The 20,340-nt window shown below is 45.1% G+C and overlaps 1 protein-coding gene across 1 annotated transcript in view; it reads left to right on the top strand.

Moving 5' to 3' along the window:
- Nucleotides 1-588: 588 nt before the first annotated feature.
- The window catches only part of ANK2 (ankyrin 2), a 148,757-nt gene continuing 129,005 nt past the window's right edge, over nucleotides 589-20,340 (top strand). Inside the window, 1 exon segment of the mRNA XM_050973712.1 lies at nucleotides 589-949. Coding sequence (XP_050829669.1) covers nucleotides 827-949 — 123 coding nt within the window. The 5' untranslated portion in view covers nucleotides 589-826.

Below are 20,340 nucleotides of genomic sequence, written 5' to 3' on the forward strand. Positions count from 1 at the left end.
CAGCTCTCCTGATGCAGCCTCACGTGGCTGCAGAGAGCCACAATGAGGACTTGAGCAGTGCCAGCCCTTTCCAGGCGTCTCTCCTGCTGCCTGCAGGTGAGCAGGCTGAGCCTGGGCTCTCCCAGCCCCGCGCATTTTCCTCCCGGCCTCCTACGACCGCCCCGGCAGCGAGGGAGGATCGTGAGGAGGAGGGGAGCAGCAAGGCGTGTGCCGGGCTCCGGCACAGCCGGTCGCAGCAGCAGCAAGTCACTAAGTCAGACTGCACCATTTTCTTCTCACCCTGCGTGAAGGCGATGTGAGAAGCTGACGGGAGCTGCCGCCTCCCCCTCCCGCCGGGGATGCTGAAGTGGAGCCCTCCTCCCAGCCAGAAGACGCAGCCTCTCCGGAGGAATCCCAAAAGACCTTCCCAATTTGGTGATGTGTGTTTAAAGGCCGATTTTTCTTTTCCTTTTTTTCCCCCCTCTCCCAGGGTTTTTTTTCCTCCTTCCCAGCTGAGTCTGAAGCCCGCCTTCTCTTGCAGGCACCGCCAAGCCGAAGGGCTTGCAGCCTGCTAGGAGCTATTTTGTAGCTGCTCCCTGCTCGCCTGTGTGCGGCCGCGGGCACTTTGGCACCCTGCGTGCTGGACACGGCTCTGCTGCTCCCTGGCCATGGGTGCTGCAGGGGCTGGGGCACAGCCGTGACCTTTCCTGGGCTGCCCGAGGAGGAAGAGTGGATTACGGCGTGAACTTCTGGCTCGCAGCCAGTGCCCTTGCGGAAAAAATAAATCACCTGGATATCCGCGTGTGCTGGGGACAGCTTCCCTGGAGCTGGTGTTCTCCTCGCCAAAATGGCTCACGCGGCCGCTTCCATTAAAAAAGTTCGGGAGTCTGAAATCGAAGAGAGGGAGAGAAACCTTGAGAAGGAAAGGAAAAGACAGCGGAAAATCTCTAGGGCTGATCGGAAACGCAAGGTACGAGGGGGAAAGCAGCCCCTTTCTCCCTTTCCCCCACCCTTCCTCTGTCTGTGCAGCACTTGACAGGTGTTCGCTGCCGTGTGCAATGCTCTCCCCTTCATTTCCCAGACCTTTCCCATCACGTTTCCCTTTTGCATCCCTTCCCATCCCTTCTGAGCCCATCTGCAGTGAGATTAAAGTGGTGCCAGCCATGGCAGCCCACAGCCACCCAGGGAACATGCACAGAAAGATGGCACGCTGGTGTCTCCACTTTCCCTTCATCCCAGAAGGCCTGGAGCTCCCTGCCATGGTTCCCAGCCAGGTGCTCCGAGCCCCTGGCTGACCTGGAGAAGTTGTCAAGGCAGGGAGGTGGCTGTGCTTGTGCTTTGCAGCGTGAAGGTGCATTTCTCTACTTCCCAACAGCGTTTCTCCCCCATTTCCCATTTTTAGTTCCGCTTCCCACCTCCTCAGCAGGGCTCAGTGCTGTGTGTAGGACCCGCCTGGGGGTGCTGGGAGCATCAGCTGAGCTGTGTTGCAGTTTCTGGGTGCCACCAAAGGGATTCTGGGCTTGCCGCTGTGATTCAGTGTATTTACACTGCTCACTGCAGGTATATTTGTCAAGGCAGGGCCTGGCACAAAAGTCTGCAATCTGTCAGGTTTTCCTCTGTTACTGATGGCAATTTCTAGCTCTCTTGAGGCATATCTCTTGAGGGGGTTCTCATTTTGGGGAGGTGTCTCACGATTTAATTAATTGCTGTTTTCCTTCTGTGACAGAGGGAATGGTAACTCTCATTGTCTGGGGGTGAAAAAATAGGAAGCAATAATAGAATCAATAGAGGTGATGTGTTTGCTAAATCACTCCATAGTGTCCAAGAACACAAAAAATACAGCAGTGGAGGAAATACTCAAATGAAGGTTCTCTTAATCTTAGCTTTAGGACTGTGATACATGGGGAGTGCCTGTGTTAATGCTTTCTCATTGCTGTTTCTTTCCTCCCATTTCTGGATTCTCTAGCTTGTGATAGGCATTAACCCATTCCATGACACCCTGTTTTTTATCCATTCTTTGGTAATTTCTCTGGGAGGGAAAATATCAAGAGGCAATTCCCCCCCTGCCTCTCTCCCCTTTCTGCTACATTGCATGTAAACACAGATATCTGTGAAAAGAAAAACCTAGAATTCAGTCATGTAATGTTGGAATTTACAGATCCTTTTGGCAGATCTCTAGAATTCAGAAGCCATCTGCTCCCTTGGCATACCTGGGCAGTTTTGAATTTGTTTTGCATTCAGTCTGAAGGCTTTTTATATTCTGAACTGCATGGCTTAAATAAAATGACAGAGGCCATTTGATGCCTTTGGGACCTCTGGGTGTGATCTCCATGACTTTTCAAGCGCTCGCTTTGCAGAGTTCATTAAGTCACATCCAAATTGTCTTTATCAAAACCAGGAATGTCATTTCTAACGTAGGCAGCGTCTGGGTGCTGGGCAGGGCTGCTTGGAGCAGATTGTGATTACTCTCCTAATCCCTTAAATGGGGCACTGCAGCATAAGGTAGTTTTTGTGATTACATTTTTGATTGTGGAATCCTCTGCAAAACAACCTTTTAAAAAAAATGTACTTAACGTGTGGATGTCCTTGCTGGAAGGGCTTTTTTTTTTTTCCTGTCTGCCCAGCACCCATCTCAGTTACTTAATTGCAGCGTGCACTGTTTTTCCCGATTGCCACAAGTCCTATTTGCTCCCCGTGTTTGATTGCAGTGCCTGTTGGACTGCTTTAATTCAAGCTGGGTGCAGTGAACGCTGCCCCTCCTGCTCCCTCTGTTCCCGGGGTGCGGCACATCCCTGGCTGCCAGCAGGGAGGCTCAGCCCGCATCCCTGTCGGTAACAGAGTGTGCCGACGCAGGCTCCTCACCCGATTGCTGGATCCAGGGATCACCAGTGGGCTTTGCTTGGAAAACACGGGGAGCCCTCCAGTGCTGTGTGCCTTTCCTCCTTTTTAATATTCCACCCCTGCTCCTGGCTCCCTGCTACTGCGGCTGTACCTTGCTGTTACATAAACAAGTGCCTGGCTGCACCCTAAACTTGCCTTCAGTCAGATGGTGGGGGGTGGGTCAGGCTGGGCTTTTCCATCCTGCTGCTGCTGCAGGAGGCACGCAGGAGCACAGCCATGAGTTGTTTATGTCTGACTCCGTGCAGGATGCAGGGTGTAGGGCAGATCAGAACTGTGGGTTGGTATGCACACCCATCACACGTGCACAGAACAACCCAAATAGAGAATATTTGCTACATGGAGTCTTTTTATTTAATCCTTGGTTTAAGTGAGGTACGTGTCTATGAGATATCTATGTATCTGTCTCTTTAATTCCTGAAGAGCAATAAATGGTTTTGCTGTGAAATGGGATTATCTCCTAGTAGGGGCCCTCCCAGGTTTTGTTGACTTTCTTGGAAAATGGAGGCTAGGAGCAAATTAGGTGTGCAGGTCCATGAGAGGCAAAATGCAAATGAATATATTTCTGATTGCTCTCAGCACTTAGGGTCTCTGCATAGGGGGAATCTGGTTCCAACTTTGTGATTTGTTTGAAAGGCTTTACACTGCAGTGAGCGGATTTTCCCTACAATGGAGATCCATTTTGATTGTGGAAGGATCACTGGAGTGGAGGAAGGTGTCAGGTGCTGCGGGCTGTCTTTCCCAGCCCTCCCTTGGATACGTGCCATGCACCAGTACGTGCCGAGGGCACGAAGCGCTCGCTTGGCCTCGTGATAGAAACTTTTCCTGTGTCCCTGGAACATCCTGATTATGCAAAAGAGGATAAATGAAGGGCCATGGCTTTAGCTCTTCCACTCTGGCAGGGTGCTGGGCATCTCTTAGTACCATCCCACCCTTCTCCAAGCTCCCAGGGATGCTGCAGGGCGTGGGCTCCTTGTGCCTGTGCCTCCTGAGTGTTCTGCCGTGTGACCATCACCTGTCCGGGCAGCAGCACTGAGAACTGGCTGCAGCCCTGTGCTGCTGGGCTGGGACCAGAACCTTCTGAGGTGTTGTCACAGCAGCTGCCTGATGTAGCCCTGGGCCCTCACAGGCCTCTGGCCAGCAGGAGCAGTGAGCTGCTCACATCCTCTCTTAGCCAGCCTTGGTGGTTCTTTAGGGATGAACAGAGTTATTCCATGCTCAAAAACTGGGAAGAGGAGTTTGCACACTGAAGACTTTCTCTTGTCTTCTTTTTGAGATTGACTAGTTTGATTTTAAAAACCAGGTGACAAGAGGCAGCTCTGCTTGTCTTGCATCCAAGTTGGGAGTTTTCCCTTGTATATAGATTTGACCTTTTCTTGCAGTGTGAAAAAAGGGTCCTGGTGCAAACGTGTGTATGCAAACAGCCCCTCACCTTCTACATAGTTGTGTGGGTACCCTAATGTGCTGAAAGCCTTAAAAAACAGGTACTAACACGGCGGGTGAGCAGCTTCTAATATATAGATTTTAATGCAATTTAATTCCATTTTACCTGAACTCAGGATGCATAAGGCCCAGCTCCACGGGCCTCTTGGTGTCTTTGGAGAGAGCTGCCTGTGCCTCACCCTTTGCAGAGGGAGTCGAGGGAACCGGGGTGGTTCCGTGACGGTCACTCTCTGAGTCAGCAGCCAAGCTGGAATTACAGCCTGGGAATCCAGCTGCCTAGCCCCTGGCTCTATGGAACACATGCTTGCTTCTCCCTGCCTAAAGTACTTCTCAAAGCAGACACAGCTTCCTGTCTCTGCATGTGACAAGTGTTGAAAAGATTTTGAAAAATCCACATAAAATCCCTACCAAAAAAACCACTTTTATAAAAATGGATTCTACTGCCAAACAAAACTGGTTTTTGAATGTTACAGATGTGGTAAGCTGATGGCTGTTACCATTTTGCCATTAGTCATGAGGAGAGAGTTTGACATCTGGTCTCTAGTAGCAGTACTTGGGTCTTTATTTAGTATTTTAAAAGGTTAAAAAAACTTTTATACCTTTTTGCAGGCCAGATTCATGAGTTCAGCATTCTTAGCATAAAATGTTCCTCAGCATCTGGAATATTCATCACTGTTTGCTAAAAGAGATTGAGAACCAATGGCATCAGGTGAATTTTGTCCTTCTCTTGACACCCTAAGCACAGCTGAGGGTCACCCAGAGCTGCTGCTGGACAGTATTTGCAGAAAGGCAAGGATGGAGGGATTCTGCTGTCAGCAGAATTCCAGAGTGTGTGGGGAAGAGTCAACACGCACTGAGTGCCTTCCATTATGGAGCTGCAGGAGACAGGAAATGAATTTGCTTTGTTTTACCTCAACAGCAGACATGGTTTCACATTACCATCTCCTTTTTCACAAAAGAAGTAAATAAGAGACTTCTCACATTCTAGAAAATGTTGTCAGATTTGTCTTAAATCCAGGCCCACTTGAGTTTCAAGCACATCTTTGGCAGGGAGGGTGGGTGTTGGTCACTGCGTACGTGGGCTCTGCGCCGAGGCTGGCAGCCCCACAGTTCATCCCTTTGGAAAGGGCTGGAGTTTAGTGAGGAAGGAGGATGGGGAGGAACTGAGGAGTGCTTGGTGTGCTAGGAAAAGGCATCCTGAGGAGGAGCAACTCATGCAGAGATGCTTTGCTCTTGGTCACTCCTGTTGGTTCATGGATACCAGCCACTATCTCACCTGGTGTGAACCTGCTGTGTGGGATCCCTGTGGAGCTGGTATCAGGATAAGGAAAGGAAGGAGTCTCTCACTGCTTGACCTCTGTATAGTGGAGCTTTCAAGGTTCATTGCAGCTTTGACCTGCTGTTCTTTCCTTAGCACTGAATATGTCCTGGCTGCTCAGTGCTGTGTTCGTTGCCTTGGCAAACGTCTCTGTGATTCACTAGAGTTTCTAGATGTTTCAAATGCCTCTCCAGCCATGAAAAAAAAACCTTTTTGGTGTTTTGTAATGCAGTGTTTACGTAGGAGGTGCCTATTCCTGATGCCCTTTGAGCATTTTCCTTCTGTATCTCAAGCTGATATTTTCCTTTTGGAGCTATTTCTGGGCGTGAAAATAATACCTTGCTGGTTTGCTGCTTGTGAAATGGAGCTTCTTTAGATGACATTGCACTTGAGAATAGATTGGGACTTGCTGCTTCATTTTCTCCAAGTTCTGTTTGAGGGCTGTGATGTGCTTGGGCACAAGTACTCCGTGTTCTGAAGAGAAGCAAGATTGATCATCTCCAATTCCCTTGCTTCTGATGGGAAAGGAGCAATTTTCAAGTTTAAATTGGCTCACCTTTCTGTTGTTGTCTAATCATTCCTTGATTTATATGTGGGATTTCAGTTAATTTCCTTGGTAATTTTTGAAACACAAGATTTATTCAATCTTAATAAATCATAGGTCGACAGTATTTCAAAACACAGATAATTTACCTCAGTGTGGTTTTGGTATTGTGGGTGACTGTGCCTCTTCAGAAGTTTGAGTTAATCCATATCTGGATGGAACACTGAGGAAAAGATTAACAGGTTCTGTTGGCTCTATTGTGTGAGACACTGGATGCAAGAGGAGGAAAATACGTTCCTGGAATGCTAAATCCCTTTGTAACGTAGATCTTGCTGGGTGCAATCCTGTGTCATGGCAGACACTTTGGGTTTTATGGCTGCATTAACTCATTGTGTGTTTGTTTCTAAAAAGTTATCCAAGTGTCCAAAATTCCCAAGTGTCCATCTCTCCCTTTGTCTTTATCAGTGAAAAGAACTTCTGCTGAGCTTTTGAAAGAGCAACCTAGAGAGAGGAGAAATGTCACCACCTGCCTATGGTGACTGTCCACCTATTCTGTCTCTGCAAATTTAACTTAGCATGAATGATTTAAAAAAGTTGAGAGCATTTGCACATGGTAGGAAATCATCCATGATAAACTTTTCTGGCTTTTGGGATGGATTTGTTGACCTCCTTGTGAAATATTTTGTGTCCTTTAAATTCGTTACTTTTCCTGCACCACTGGAAGAATTATTGTGTGATGTTTGGGCAGCTTTGTGTTAAGCAATTAAAAAAATGTTTAATGAGGATGTCAGATGTTAAACTGTGAAGTGTCAAGCTTTTTGAAATCTGGCTTCTGTAATTTAGTCCCTCAGGCTTTTCCACGGAACTCCTGGGGAAAGTTTGGCACCTGAAGTGAGAGCAGCATCTGAGCTCTGGGTTGATAGTTGAATGGTGAGAGCTGGAGCCATGCCTGGTGGATGTGGTGCCAATCTATAGTGCATCCAGAGGGTGGGAGCAGGGCAGCAGGAGTGCTGCCATTCAGGCACCACCTCACTCCTGAGATGGTGCCACGTACTGCAGCTGGCAGGCAGATGGATTGTCACACTTTATGGACCTGGCTCTGCTCACAAAACATCTTCTGGGCTACTTTTGGGGAATGTAGGTGCTGCTTCAGGTTTTGGAAAAATGAATTCCTCTTCTCTGGGCCAGTCTCAAGCAGCTCCTTTGTGCACTCGTGGTACTGGTGGTTTTGTTTGAACATCTGATGAGCTCTTCCATACTTACCTACATCTTGATGAATGTGCCTCTTAGCACCCTGTCTTTTTTTCAGACAGCAAAAAGGAATTTTTTTTTTCCCTGTTCAGTCCATGGGGTTGTCCAGGTAGGTTTAGATATTCCCCACTCTTACACAGTTATATATAGTATTGGAGCATATAATATGAATTACTGAAATCTGAGGAATGTAATTAAGTGAGTTTCAGGTGGTTCACAGAGGTGGTGCTGTTCAAGGGTTTTTGCTTGGGAATTATTTATGGAAGTTCCATATATTGTAAATATATTGAGTGTGTTGCTTATAGTTTTTCAGAGTTGCTTCAAAACCATGTTAACGCTCATTGCTATGCTAAGGCCTTCCAAATAGGGATCAATACAGATTAATTGCTAGCTACCCTTTTATAAGTGACTGAAAACAAAGGCTGCAATTAAAAAAATGTCTGTAATTACCTTCTATTTGTTGATACTAATGAAGGATTTAGCATGTTACCCTCCCCAAAACCCAGCAGGTTCATTAGCTCCTTAGGGCTTTGGAAAAGAGACATGTCTAGGTAGGTGAGCCTGAGCAGGTTTCAGAGTACACATTTCTGTTTAAGGTCAGTTTTTTTGTCCTCCAGCAGAATCCTTTTCTGATGAAGGTAGGATAAGAATGAACAGAAGGAGGAAGGGGAGGGAAGTAACACAAGATCTTAAAAGTTACCCTGCTTGCCTGTGCTCTGAAACAGCCCAGTGAGACTGATTGTCTGGGTCAGGAAAAACTCGCAGTGTTTCATATTTAGCAAGTATTAATGGGATGCTGTTCTTGTATGTGACCTGAGGAAGGGCGTGGATTTCTTTTGGCCTGATAATTGAGATCTGCCTTCTCTTTATTCCTGTATGTGAAATAAGGCAGCATTGACAAGTGGTGTTCACCCAAAATGAGCGTAGCCTTTTTTTCTCCAGGCTGGTAGAAAATTATTTCAGCTGATAGAACCGTAATTACAAGCCTTTCTAAGCTGTTTTAGCTTGAATAATTTAGGCTTATTTTAAATTATTTACTCTCTCTGGCCTGTGCTATGGCAGGATGTCTAACAGAGACATGTCAGCACTCAGAACCAGTCAGGCTGACAGTGCAACAGGAGACTCGAGCACACAAAGCCCCTTCGTGCCTCTCTGCTCAGGCCAGCATTTACTGGGGACTGCCAGGACGTGCTGGAGCCTTCTTGTTCCCCTGCTTCATTTCTTTTTCAAGGCACCAGTGCAGCAGGGAGGATGAAATCACATGCATTGTCTTGATTTAAGGCTCCCTGCTGGAGCAAGAGGAGGCAGTAACTAAGATATCCCAGAAGGCCCCCATATGTGAGTGGAGATTAGTTAAGCTCAGCAAACCTTTTCTATTTTTGCTGATGAACGTGGTGCTGGACAGCAGAGCAAAAGGAAAACTAGTAGTTTTCCAAATGATCCCTGTTTCTCTTTATCTTGTTTGTGGAAAAGCTTATGAATAGACACCTTTTGAAAGTGTTCTGGTACAGTGGAATGACTTAGCAGGATGAATTGAATAAAATCTAAAATGCTGATGTGAGCCTTAAATTACCAAGGCAAGCTGCTCTGTGCAGAGCAGGGTGGCTTTCAGGAGCATGAATTTGTTTTGCAAAATTTGACATTTGCTGGAGACAGAAAGTGATACAGATTAAAAAAAAAATATTTTGACTGGTCAGTGCAACTTCTGTATCATAGTTAAATTTTCCTGAGGAAATGCACGGAGACTCCATAGCAACTAGATGAGATGTGTGCTATATTCTCCATGCTGCTGCTGTGTTTTCTTGGGAGAATCCAGCATCCCCCACTGCCCCCACAGCCTAACAGGGCTTGGCAAATGGCAGCTGCAGCCACTGGCCACTGACTGCACCAGGGGTGTTTTTAGGATCATGAAAAATTCCCTTTTCTTTTCTTGGTGAGGACAGCACAAAGCCTGCAGCGCTGTCTGAAGGGTAGACAAACCACTGGGGCACTCCTTGGGCAGTAATTGATTTAGTGACCCCTCCTCTCCTGGGATGCAGGTGTTGGCACTGGGTACTTGGGCAGAGCTGTGTGCACCCTCAGGTGGTGCAGGCTGTTAGCCTGGTGAGCCATGAGGCCCTGGAAAAGCTTTCCCAAAGAAGCGAAAGCAGAAATAATTAATAGCTGTGCCCAGAGCCAGCTCTGCATTGCAGCACGAGTTCTCCCAAGCCTAGGGAAGTACGTGCTTGGCTGTCTTCCCCGGGTTTCCAAGGAAGCCGAGCACCGGACCTGTGTGTGGAGGGGTTGCTGACGCTGCCGGTGCCTGCGGGGTGGCCCCGCGGTGCAGGTGGGAGGCAGTGCCTTGCACAGCCAGCGCAGCGCTCCGGGTCCCTCCCGGTTCCATGGAGCATTTGTCCCTGCAGCCGTGGAACAGAGCCCTGCCTCCAGCCTTAGTGTGTTTGCTCTGAGCAGTGCTTGGGAGCTGATTAAAACAGAGGAGTGAAGGAAATTGTCTGAGGGCAGCTTAGGAGAGCCCAAGTCCTGCTACAGCTGCTGAATATGCAGGTGGTTGGAAAGGTTAATTAACACCAGGTTTCTCTCGATTGCAGTTTAGCCATTTTGTACATCATCTGGCTGGGTTCAGCAGCACACATTCCATTATTTTGGGCAATAAACCATCATTATGGTGTAGTCTCTGCTGAGTTGTAATAATGATCATTGGCCCAGAAGCGTGAAACACAGGAAGGGCTATTTTATTCTTTTTAAACCACCTTCAATGTGCAAGATTCATGTACAAAAGCAGAAGGCTTGAGAGGAAGCAGCCTCCTTCTGGAAGAGATAGAGAAGGATAATTTATAGATAGGGAACTGTAATTAAAGGTTATAAAGGAGCACTTTGTTTTATAACACTATATATAATAACCTTAACTCTCAGTAGAATAACTTAACCCTGAAACATTTGCCAGTGATTTCAGGAGATTTAGATTTTTTCCAGATGATTTCAGCCAGGAGATAATTCACCTCCTATTACATAACCATCTTAGTGATTTATATTTTCCAGTGTAATTTTTAAACATGTGTGCACTTTCCATAATGCAGCTCTGTGATTGAGGGACAGATTAGGTATGGTGGCAAATAATGTCACACAAATGTACCTTGAGGTCCAAAATGTTTTTTATGTAATTCTTGTGTTCTGTGACCCCTCCTGTTCAAATCACCCCGTTGGCATGGGGAGAGCCTTGGTGTTCTGGCACTATTTGTAAATTTAATACCCATCTAAAAATAATGATTAAAATAAATAGAGAAGCAGAAAGCACTGGAAAATCCCAAATGGAATTGGAGAGCAATCTGCAAAGACAGAGGGGTAAAATGAAGGTGGTTATTCCCAACACCTGGAACTCGAGATGCCCATGTGCCTTTTGCAGAGCAAGCATGCTTCCTTGCAAAGCATCTAGTGCAACTCTAGCATAAGTTCTAAATATCTTTCTCTGGTTTTCCTTTTGACAGTGGTTTGCAGCAGGTGAGATTCTTGCCATCAATGATCCTTTCAGTTCTGTAAGGACTTTCTGCAGTATGATTTGTTGTCTATTTTATCCTGTAATCTCCCATTACTTCTTAATATATGGAACTAGGAGTAATGCCTTGAGATTATTAAAACAGAATCTTGGTGGAACTTTAATCTCCTCAGAGATGGTGGAGGTGGGAGACCCCTGTTAGTGAAAAACAGGGTCAGAGAATGAAAAAAAGTCTTCCCAAGTGCTGCTTGAAGGCATCAGTGTCTTTGTCTTGGATATTTGAGAAAGTCTTCAAAAATTAAAAATAGATGCTTTCCTGTTGTGCAAAGACAGAGCAGCATCAGGTGGTGGTTGCTGATCAGGCGAGAAAGAGTTCAAGTTTTGCCATGCAGGAGTTGTCAGACACTGGGACAGACTGCCAGGGCAGTGGTGGGGTCCCCATCCCTGGAGGGATTTGAGAGATGTGTGGATGTGGCACGTGGGAACATGGGTTAGTGGTGGCTTGGCAGTGCTGGGGGAACACTTGGATCTTGTCCATCCAAAATTACTCCATGATCCTGAGGCTGATCAATGAGGCTGTGGCTTGCAGGGAATCTGGCTGACACATCGTCCATGGGGTTTATTTTCTTTGATTTTCGTCCTTGGCAGTCCTTTAGTGCTGGAGGGAGGGAGGGCCCCCTGGCCTGGGATAAACTGATCCTACTGTGATCCAAAGGCAAAGACCAGGCTCACTTCAGTGGGTGCTAGAGCAGCCCCATGGAGAATGGATAAGAATAGACAAAAACTCATTTAATCAGACAGCTGCTTCCCCTGTGGTGTTGATATCTCCCCACAAATGAGTCATCTCTGCAGTAATAAAAAAATTTCATTTGTCACTGTGAATGCAGCAGGACTTTTGGAACTCTCACACAGGACCTGAGGCCTTGCACTTAATATTCATTTGGCCTGGAAAATGATAGCCTCTTCAAGTATTTCATGATACAAAATTCCTTTATTTTAGAGCACCATTGCTTCATAGATGTGCTTTTATTTATCTTGGGGATTTGGCTCTTGTTTAGCTTACAAATTCCTTTCCCCCTGCTGTTATTTTTACTCCTTCTGAGTGTAAATTGCAAGTTCAGATGGGGATTGTAGTCAACCTGATGAAGTCCTGAGATGTGGGGCTTGGTCAGTAGCTGCCTTCATGACCTTAGGCTGAAATATTTGCATGTACTCATTTTGTCATATGATTGCTTTGTAGGCATTGGTATCTCAAATACAGAACATATTTTGCTGTTGTTCTGAAAGATCATGTGGATTGGGTTCTGAAGCTACAAGTTTTATAGGAAAAAATAAGTTTAGTGCTGCATTCTACAAAATCTTATTTTGTTGCTTCCAATGAGAAGTTCTTCTTCCCTGTTTTTTGGAAATATTTCTTTACTGTAGTACAAAGTAAGGAGCAGTTTAGATTTTCTTTTTTCTTGTTGATGAGCACTTAAGTCCATGGGACTTCCCAGCTCAGGCTGGTTATAGGAGAAAGTGCTACTCTCACAAAGAAAGGGTAACCAGGAGGCAGGTTGGGATAAATTGGAATCTATTTCTGACCTTGCTTATTACCTAATAGGAAATATATGAATTTTCCATTCCATGTAATTGAATTTTTAACTGTTTCTGTCCCAGTTGGTGTTGGGAAGATGCTGTCAGAGAGGAAAGATGGAAATCCAGTATTGAGAGAAGGTGTTGGATAAGGGAGTGGTTTGTCGAGGTTGTGACCTATTTTCCATCTTGTCACTGCCTTGGGGCCAAATTTTGATGTGGGGCCATGAAGGCCAAATAAATGAGCTGTAACAGGGACAGAGTGGGGCTGGCAAGAAGCAATGCAGATGGGAAAAGGTGCTCCCAGCTGGAGGAGGCTGGATGTCCTGAGGGATGTCATTTTCTGCTGCTTCTTTGAGTTCTCCTGCCTGCCTGGACTCTGTCCATGCTGGAGTCTTGGGACTTTGTGAAGGGGGAGTGGTCATGGCCAAGGGTTCTCTTTCAGTTCTTGGGGCACTGGAGGGTATATAGGAGAATTCAGCAGCATGATGTATTTGGTAATCATCAAATGTTACAGTTATAATGTAGCATAAAATTTCCAATAAATCCTACAGCCTTTTTCTTGCCATTAAAAATTGGGAAAGAATATTTAGTAAATTTTTGATGCAAGTAAATGCAAGATTATTTAGTAAATTTTTGTGTTTCTTGCTGGCAGTAAATCTGTGGGTTAATGTATGTTTGGGACTTTTGCTGGTTTGTCTGTTTTAACTGAGCTCCTTTCATGGACCTTACTCGCACCTCATTTTGCTTCTTCTGTAATTATGCTTTTCCTAAAATGGCATTTTTGGGTTTTGAGAGAATCCAGTTTTTTGTGTGGATCTGTTCATGCTGCATGTTCCTTTCCACAGCTGATGGCTTCCAGGCAAGCCAGATGAGTATTGTTCATTGGTTATCAGAGTCTTCAGAGGTACCAGACCGAGGAGGGTCTGGGTTTAAAGTGCACTGTTTGCAGTGCAATTTAAATCTGGGCTTGTGTCCCTGAGGGCAGTTGTTGTGTGAATCTCATCTGCTGGCTGCTGCTGAGAACTGCAGAGAACCTGTGAATCTCCTCTTCTTTGACTTCAGAAGTTTGTGTTTTTGTTTTTTTTTTTTTTTTTTAAGGTGTTGTTCTGTTCCATGCTTCCCTGAATTTTCTAATATTTTATCTACAAAGCTAATGTTTATTTGATTATCTCTTTCTTAGGTGTTTATTTCTCATAAAAATGTCAAGTTCTCGAAGCCTTGGCTGGTTTGCCTCATGTTTAGCAGCCACAGGGTGTGCACCATTATTGTGCATCTCGCAATATCGTGAGTTAGGAACAGCAGCTGAAGAAAGTTTTACAGCATTCCTGGGATTTCTTTGCAAATAAACTTCTCAGGTTTGTCATTGTGCCTTCCTTGGATCTTTCTAATTTATAGGTGCTGCTGATTTTAATAATCCTGTGTGAGACTGCAGGGCCCAAGCACTTGCTTTGTCAGTTGGTAATCACCTCCCAATTTCTGGTTTATACCTGATTCTGAATTGCAGCAGAATTTAATGCAGTCTTGCTGACAGACGATGTGCTCTTCCCGATGACCTTTGGTGCTCCTATTAACTTTATGGAGGTGATTTGGTTTTTTCCCAGGGTGGCAGGCCTTAAGTAGCTGAAGAATGATGTGAAGGTGTATTTTCAATCACGAGATCTCAAATTGTCTGTTTAGAACTGTGTGTGTGGCTGCAATAATGAAGTCCAGTCACTTACTCAGCAGACTTATTTGTTTTTCACGCTATTCAGGCCGTCATTTGGATGATGTATGTCACTATAAGGCACAAATTGCTTGCTTACAGAAACAAAAATTCTTGATTGTGCTCTGTTAGAACCCTTTTGATCATAGGCAATTGCTTTTGGAAGATTGGAATATTTTATTTATCATCTACTGCAACTCTGTCAGGGTGGGGAAAGGCAAACTATTAGACAGGAGTGATACAAACCCAGGCTTTCAAGTACTGTTTGTTGACATGTGACGAATAGAGCAGATAATTTTTTCCTTTCATGAGTCACTCTTTCTTCAAAAATTGGGCAGATGAAGCCTTTGGAGCTTGCTCCAGAGTGGATGTGTGTTCATCTGCTCCAGAGACTCGGAGTCAGTAACGCTGGATTCTGTTTTGTTTTTCCAAGTAGCTGTCAGTGCCATTAGCTGAGCATAGAAAACACAGATAGAAGATAGAAGAATAGGAAAATTGCAGTTTTATGGCTGCACTTCACCTAAATGTGGGTGCATTGGGCACAGCCAGGTTGTTTTAAGCATTGGTACAGGTACATTCAGTGTGTGTGCACCTGTACCTAGATCAGTGTGCATTAACTCATATTGCTATGGGAATTGGGGCATTAGGTTTAGTTGATTTTCAGTGGCACTAATATTCTCTTTATGTTTCTAGTTTACCCATCGAGAGCAACTCATTTAAACAAATATTCAAGATACAATGATTTTCTAATGGCAATTATAGTAACTCATTTCTAACAGATGTGCTTAATGGTCCCCAAGGTAACAGACAGGCACAAGTTGCAAAATAAAATAGAAACCAAGTAAATGAACTCTGGCTTTTCACTTAGGAACCTGTGATGAACCACTTTTTATCATTTACCATCCATGATGCACCATGACAGCAGCCATTAGTACAGTGGGTGAGGAAAAGTTAAAGCCAAGGGCACAATACTAACCAAAAGTATGTAATTCTTTGAGAATTCTTGAGAAGGTGCTCTTGAGCAACGGAAAAATTATGCATTTAACATTGTTATTTCATTCCACATTGAATTAATTGGTTCTGTTAAGCTACAGTAAAGAAAAAGATGCAACATGTGGCAAACTTGATACATTGTGTTCCTCTGTATGTGAGGCAAACTGTCTTTTATATGTTATATATGAAATATGTAGTCCCCACGCAAGCTGATTTTTATATCAAAATAGGCAATATTTGCTTTTGAAAATTGTGTCAAATTCATAGGGAATCCAACAGAAGTGAGAACTACAGAAGCCTCTGTATTTCAGCAACAAAGGCTTAGCAGACTTGGGGTTTTCAGAATCAGCAGTGAGCTCCTGCTGATGTATTCAGAAGGGAAAATTGGATGGTTTTCTTGGAGAATTGAGGCTTTACTTGATATTCCAAATTCAGAATGTGATAGCTTCACAATATCCTACAATATGGTTCAAGGCAGAATTAGTATCTGGTCTGTGTTAAGGAAGAGAAATCAGAGCTAATAAAGGGCCAGAGGTTTGGTTTAGATCTAGACTGATAGAAATAGGCCCCAATTAGAGCTTAGTGCCACAGGAGTGTATAACAACCATGAAGTTCTCAAAGAAGGCCTTAGTTCTGTTGAAATGAGCAGAAAAGCTGTTTGGGGCATGAGAAGTGATAATTTACTTTATAGCTGTGTTGGCATGGGTGGGCCAGAGCTGTATCTTGACCCTTGACCCTCAGGCTATTTTTGAGTATTTCTCTGTGCATTGATTTTCAGTTTTGTGGTTAGTCAACAATGCAAACACAAGATTTCCCTTGTGTTACTCAGTGCTTCGTGCTAACATGGGCCTTTCATTGCTCATGGGGTGGAACCAAGGCTGAGAGAGAAAATAAATATCAGCTGCTATTTTTATGAGAAAAATAGGTGATACACAAACTGCTGTACCCATGATGGCATTTCTATGAAATCTGGGGTTGTTTTTATCTTCTTGTGCCACACCTGTCATCCAAAATCTCCCATATCTGTAAAGTAAGGATGTGTTTTATCCGTGGGATGCTGGAGGCTCAGGTGCCTTTTTGTATATATTTCATACATGTCCATGAAAGAATGTTTTCAGGATCTGTAGCTGCAGTGATTAAACCTCAGGTTATCTCTTTCCTTTTTTTCAGAGTGGCCAAAATATACAGGGTGCCACTTGGATGAAGGGCTGTCCAGAGAGGATCATTAGGCTTAATGTGTCAAATGAGTCACCATCAAAAGCAGAGCAAGTCTTCTATAAATGGCACAAAATAGATTTTTGCATTCAAAATATTTAAGTCAAAGAGGATTTTTTTTTTGCTAGGTTCTCTGGAGCAGACAATGGCCTCTTTTAAAGGCTGCTTAGGCTTTGGGAGTTGCTTATTGTGGTCTCTGTGACCAGAGGAAGAAAAGGCTGAATATTTGGGAAATAGTGATCTCATCAGTGGCATTGTTGTAAAGCACAAAGGTAGACATAAATGATATGAGGTCATGACTCATCAGAGTTTATTGTCTACATGAGCTCAAGATCTGACCCAAAATAATTGCTAGAAGCATGTGAGCTGTGTTGTACTTGACCTTCCCAATGAAAAATCCCCAGGAGTGAAAGACTTTGCATGTAGGAATAATTGCAAAGTTCAGGGCGTCTTCTAGAAGTATATAGGCAAGTCCCAGTGCAGTCTCTTTTATCTTTTTTAAAAAATTACTATATTTAACCATAAAAGTGTCATGGGAAATGGCTCCTTGGGGAGAGGTTTAACAGTAGTAAAAATGGGGATTTATGTTGCCAACAGTTATTTGCCTTGATACTTGGAACTCTCTCCCCCTACTTTTTTGCTGGTTTTTTTTTTTTTCTTTCACTAGTAATGGAAAAAAAAAAAGCATAAAGAAACATTTTTTCCTGGTAGCAGAGCAGTTTTGCTTCTGTTGCTGCCTACCTGGGTGTGCATGACTGTCCTTAGTCCTGTTTCGTCTTACAATACTCAAGCTGTGCCATTCCTGGGCTGTGGAATGGTATCCCATCACTTGAAGTCTCCCTCTGGAGATGAGCCTACAGCTTGGATTTCAGTTTCTCACTTGTTGGTCTCTGAGGTCTTGGCTGGGATTTTGCAAGTTGCTGCAAAGCGCTGGGTCTGTAGCACAGTGCTTTTCTTGGTGGTCAGTAGTAACAAACTGAGAGTATCTAGCCCTTGCAACATTTACTATGAGAATCTTTGGGGAAGTTGCAATTCCCAAAAGTTTGCTGAGGGCTCTATTGGTTTGTGTTGCCCTAAGGCTGACAGTCATAAGTGCTGCAGGCATAGAAACGCTCAGGGAAGAAACCAGGATGCTTCCCCCGTTTGGAGGGAAAAGAAGGACCCTGCCTTAGAGTCAGTTCTTCAATACATGGGATGCTCTGCTCTCCTGCTTACAGGCACTTGAAATTCAGTTTCTGAAGGTCTCCCAGGTCAGGGAGTAATTGAGGTTTGGAGTTAGTGCTGTGAAAAGGTCTCTTGGGCTGCTGAGGAGGGCTGAGGTGGTTTGGCATGAGCTCTGTGCCTCCAAGCTGTGCCTCTGGGTTTGGTTTCCTCTGCTGCTGCCTGGAGGGATTTGCAGCCCTACCATGACAGCAAAGAGCATGGGAATGCAGAGATAGAGCACCATGTTCCTCCACAGAGGCTTTGAACCCTCCAACATGCCCTGTGTTAGGATACCATGCCCTGGGTCTGGCAGGACATGAATGTGTTCGCCTCTGAGTAATTTGCCCTAAAGTCTTGGGGCCACTTGGACAAACAACAGTAATATTGTTGAAGGGCTCTGGCAGAAAGCTTCTCCATTGCTCTCCCTCTGATGGCTTCACAGATTGTTGCTTTCCACAAGCAGCATTTCTCAGGAATGCCTGTTACTCAAGCTTTCCACCCTTTCCCCTGGAGTGGTGCCTTGTGTTTTCCAGTAAGTTATTTGCATATTAAATAGCTCTATACAGGGATTTGTAGTTCCAGTTTATGTTGGAACCTTGGTTAGATGAACTTTGGTCGAGTCAAGCATTTGGTGGGACTCCTCCTTCCATCCTTTTATTTTGAAAACTAAATTAAGAAGTTCTGGCAGTGTGTACATGCCTTATTACTGTCACAGGGTGATGCTTTGGAAGAGCTGAAGGAACTTGTTACCAGCTAATTATGGGCAAGTGAGCCTTGCACAAACATTCTGGAACAGTTGCCAAGTGCTGGCAAAAATGTCAAAAGGGCAAAAGCAACAATTTAACTATTCTGTGCCTGTGTCTATCCAGCATGCATCCATCACAGTGCCGGAGGTGATCCATCCCGGAGCATTCATCAGCAAGGAGCCATCACAGGGGCCCTTAAAATCTCCTCAGGATAATTAACAAAAAAGAGACCCCATCAATATTGGGGGGCTGGGAGGAGCTGGGTTTCTTGGATGATAACTGGTGCTGCTGTGGAGGGGAACTGGGTGGGAATCAATGGGCTGCCATGGAGAGCTGCCTGCTGACATGTGCTGCCACACCAGCAATGGGTTGAAAGCCCAAAGGGAAAAGAGTTGTCTGGCTGTTGCAGCCAGCAACAGGATCTCTCTGTTTCTGAGCAATTTGGGGCTTAAGTTTTCAAAGAGATGCCCCACTCTGCTGGGCTTGGATGTGCAGGGTGGTATATTCCACAGGGCTTTGCTATCTACAGACACGCTGTCCCTTCTGCCTTTGCTACCCCCAGCTGGTCATGTTTGAAAACTGCCAATTTGCTCTCAACTACCATTTCCCTTTTCTTTTGTTTGGGTGTTGGTGGTTTCGTGTCAGTGTTTTTTAATTCTGCTCTGAGCCTTTCCTGGATAAGAGGTAGATTGCAACATGCAATCCTAAACATTGCTTTTAGCCTAATGGGTGCAAGCAAGATAAGTAATAAGTGGGATTGTTCTTACTTTCCTTTCGAGTTTTTTGTTTGGTTTTTTGTTTGTTTCTTTGTTTGTTTTCCTTGATTTTTAATCATAACCATTCTAAAAGATGAACACCAACCTTAAACCAAATCGACAATAAAAATCCCAAACAAGACCAAACATGACATAGACGAGAGCAAAAGTGATCTAACAACAGATATTGTCCTTTTTGGATACATTTGAGCTCATTTGAAATCATACCCAGGGGACATATCAATTGGCTACATAAACATGAAATACTGCGTGAATCACTGATATTAAATGGTCATGAAATCTGTGCTCATCCACTTTGTCTTGGTATGTAAATATCAAGTAGATGTTGAATAATAGACTTGAATATATCATAGTTTTGAGTTAGAAACTTAGAAGGCATTAGCAACATTTAGAAATTCAGTGCTTTATGCGAGCACAGTGGGACCGAGCAGGGCAGGGAAAAAATCAAAACATTGAAAGGCACGCAGCCGGGTAACTCAATAACCCGTGTGTGCAGGGCATTCCACCCAGCGGGACTTTAACTTTGCGAGCTGGGCCGGCCGGCTCCGTGCTGGAGAGCCGTCCCCCGGCCCACCCCACGCCATTGACATGCATAGCTGGCCTGGTAGGTGTAAAAATAGCCGGGCAGCGCCTGAATTGGAAATGGTCACCGAGCGCTGCCCGCAGTTGCTGGGGTTTCGGGTTCTGCGGGACACGGCTGGGCTCGGCGGGCCCGGGAGCAGCGGCCGAGGAGCGGAGCGCAGGCGGGACCCCCCTCCCGGCCCGTCCCCCGTGCTCCGGGAGCGCCGGGCACCCGCTGCCCTGCCAGGGCCCTCCCGCTGCTCTGCTCGGAGGGAGCAGAACAGCTGATATGGGCAATGCACCCATTTGCCAGGCTTGTCATTCAGAGAAGGGCTTAAGGACGCAAGGGAACATACAGGACTTGGATAAAACTCCCGATTATTATGGATACAACAGTGAAGAAAGCAAAGAGCCAGAAGCCCTGGTAAGTTTGGCTGAAGAAAACAAGAATCACAGGGAAAAATTCAGATGAAGGTCGTGCATGTTGCATTTGCAAAGGATGGCTTTGCTCAGAACTTTACTGGATAGCTTGCAGTGCTGAGGGGTCTGCTAAACTTGTCCATGCAGGAGCTTTGCTTTGCTGCCCTGACTGTGATTAAAAAGCAGCTGTCACTGAGCTGTGCAGTGGCTCCAAAGCATT

The sequence above is a fragment of the Serinus canaria genome, chromosome 4 (assembly GCF_022539315.1).
Source record: "Serinus canaria isolate serCan28SL12 chromosome 4, serCan2020, whole genome shotgun sequence".
NCBI classification, from domain to species: Eukaryota; Metazoa; Chordata; class Aves; order Passeriformes; family Fringillidae; genus Serinus; species Serinus canaria.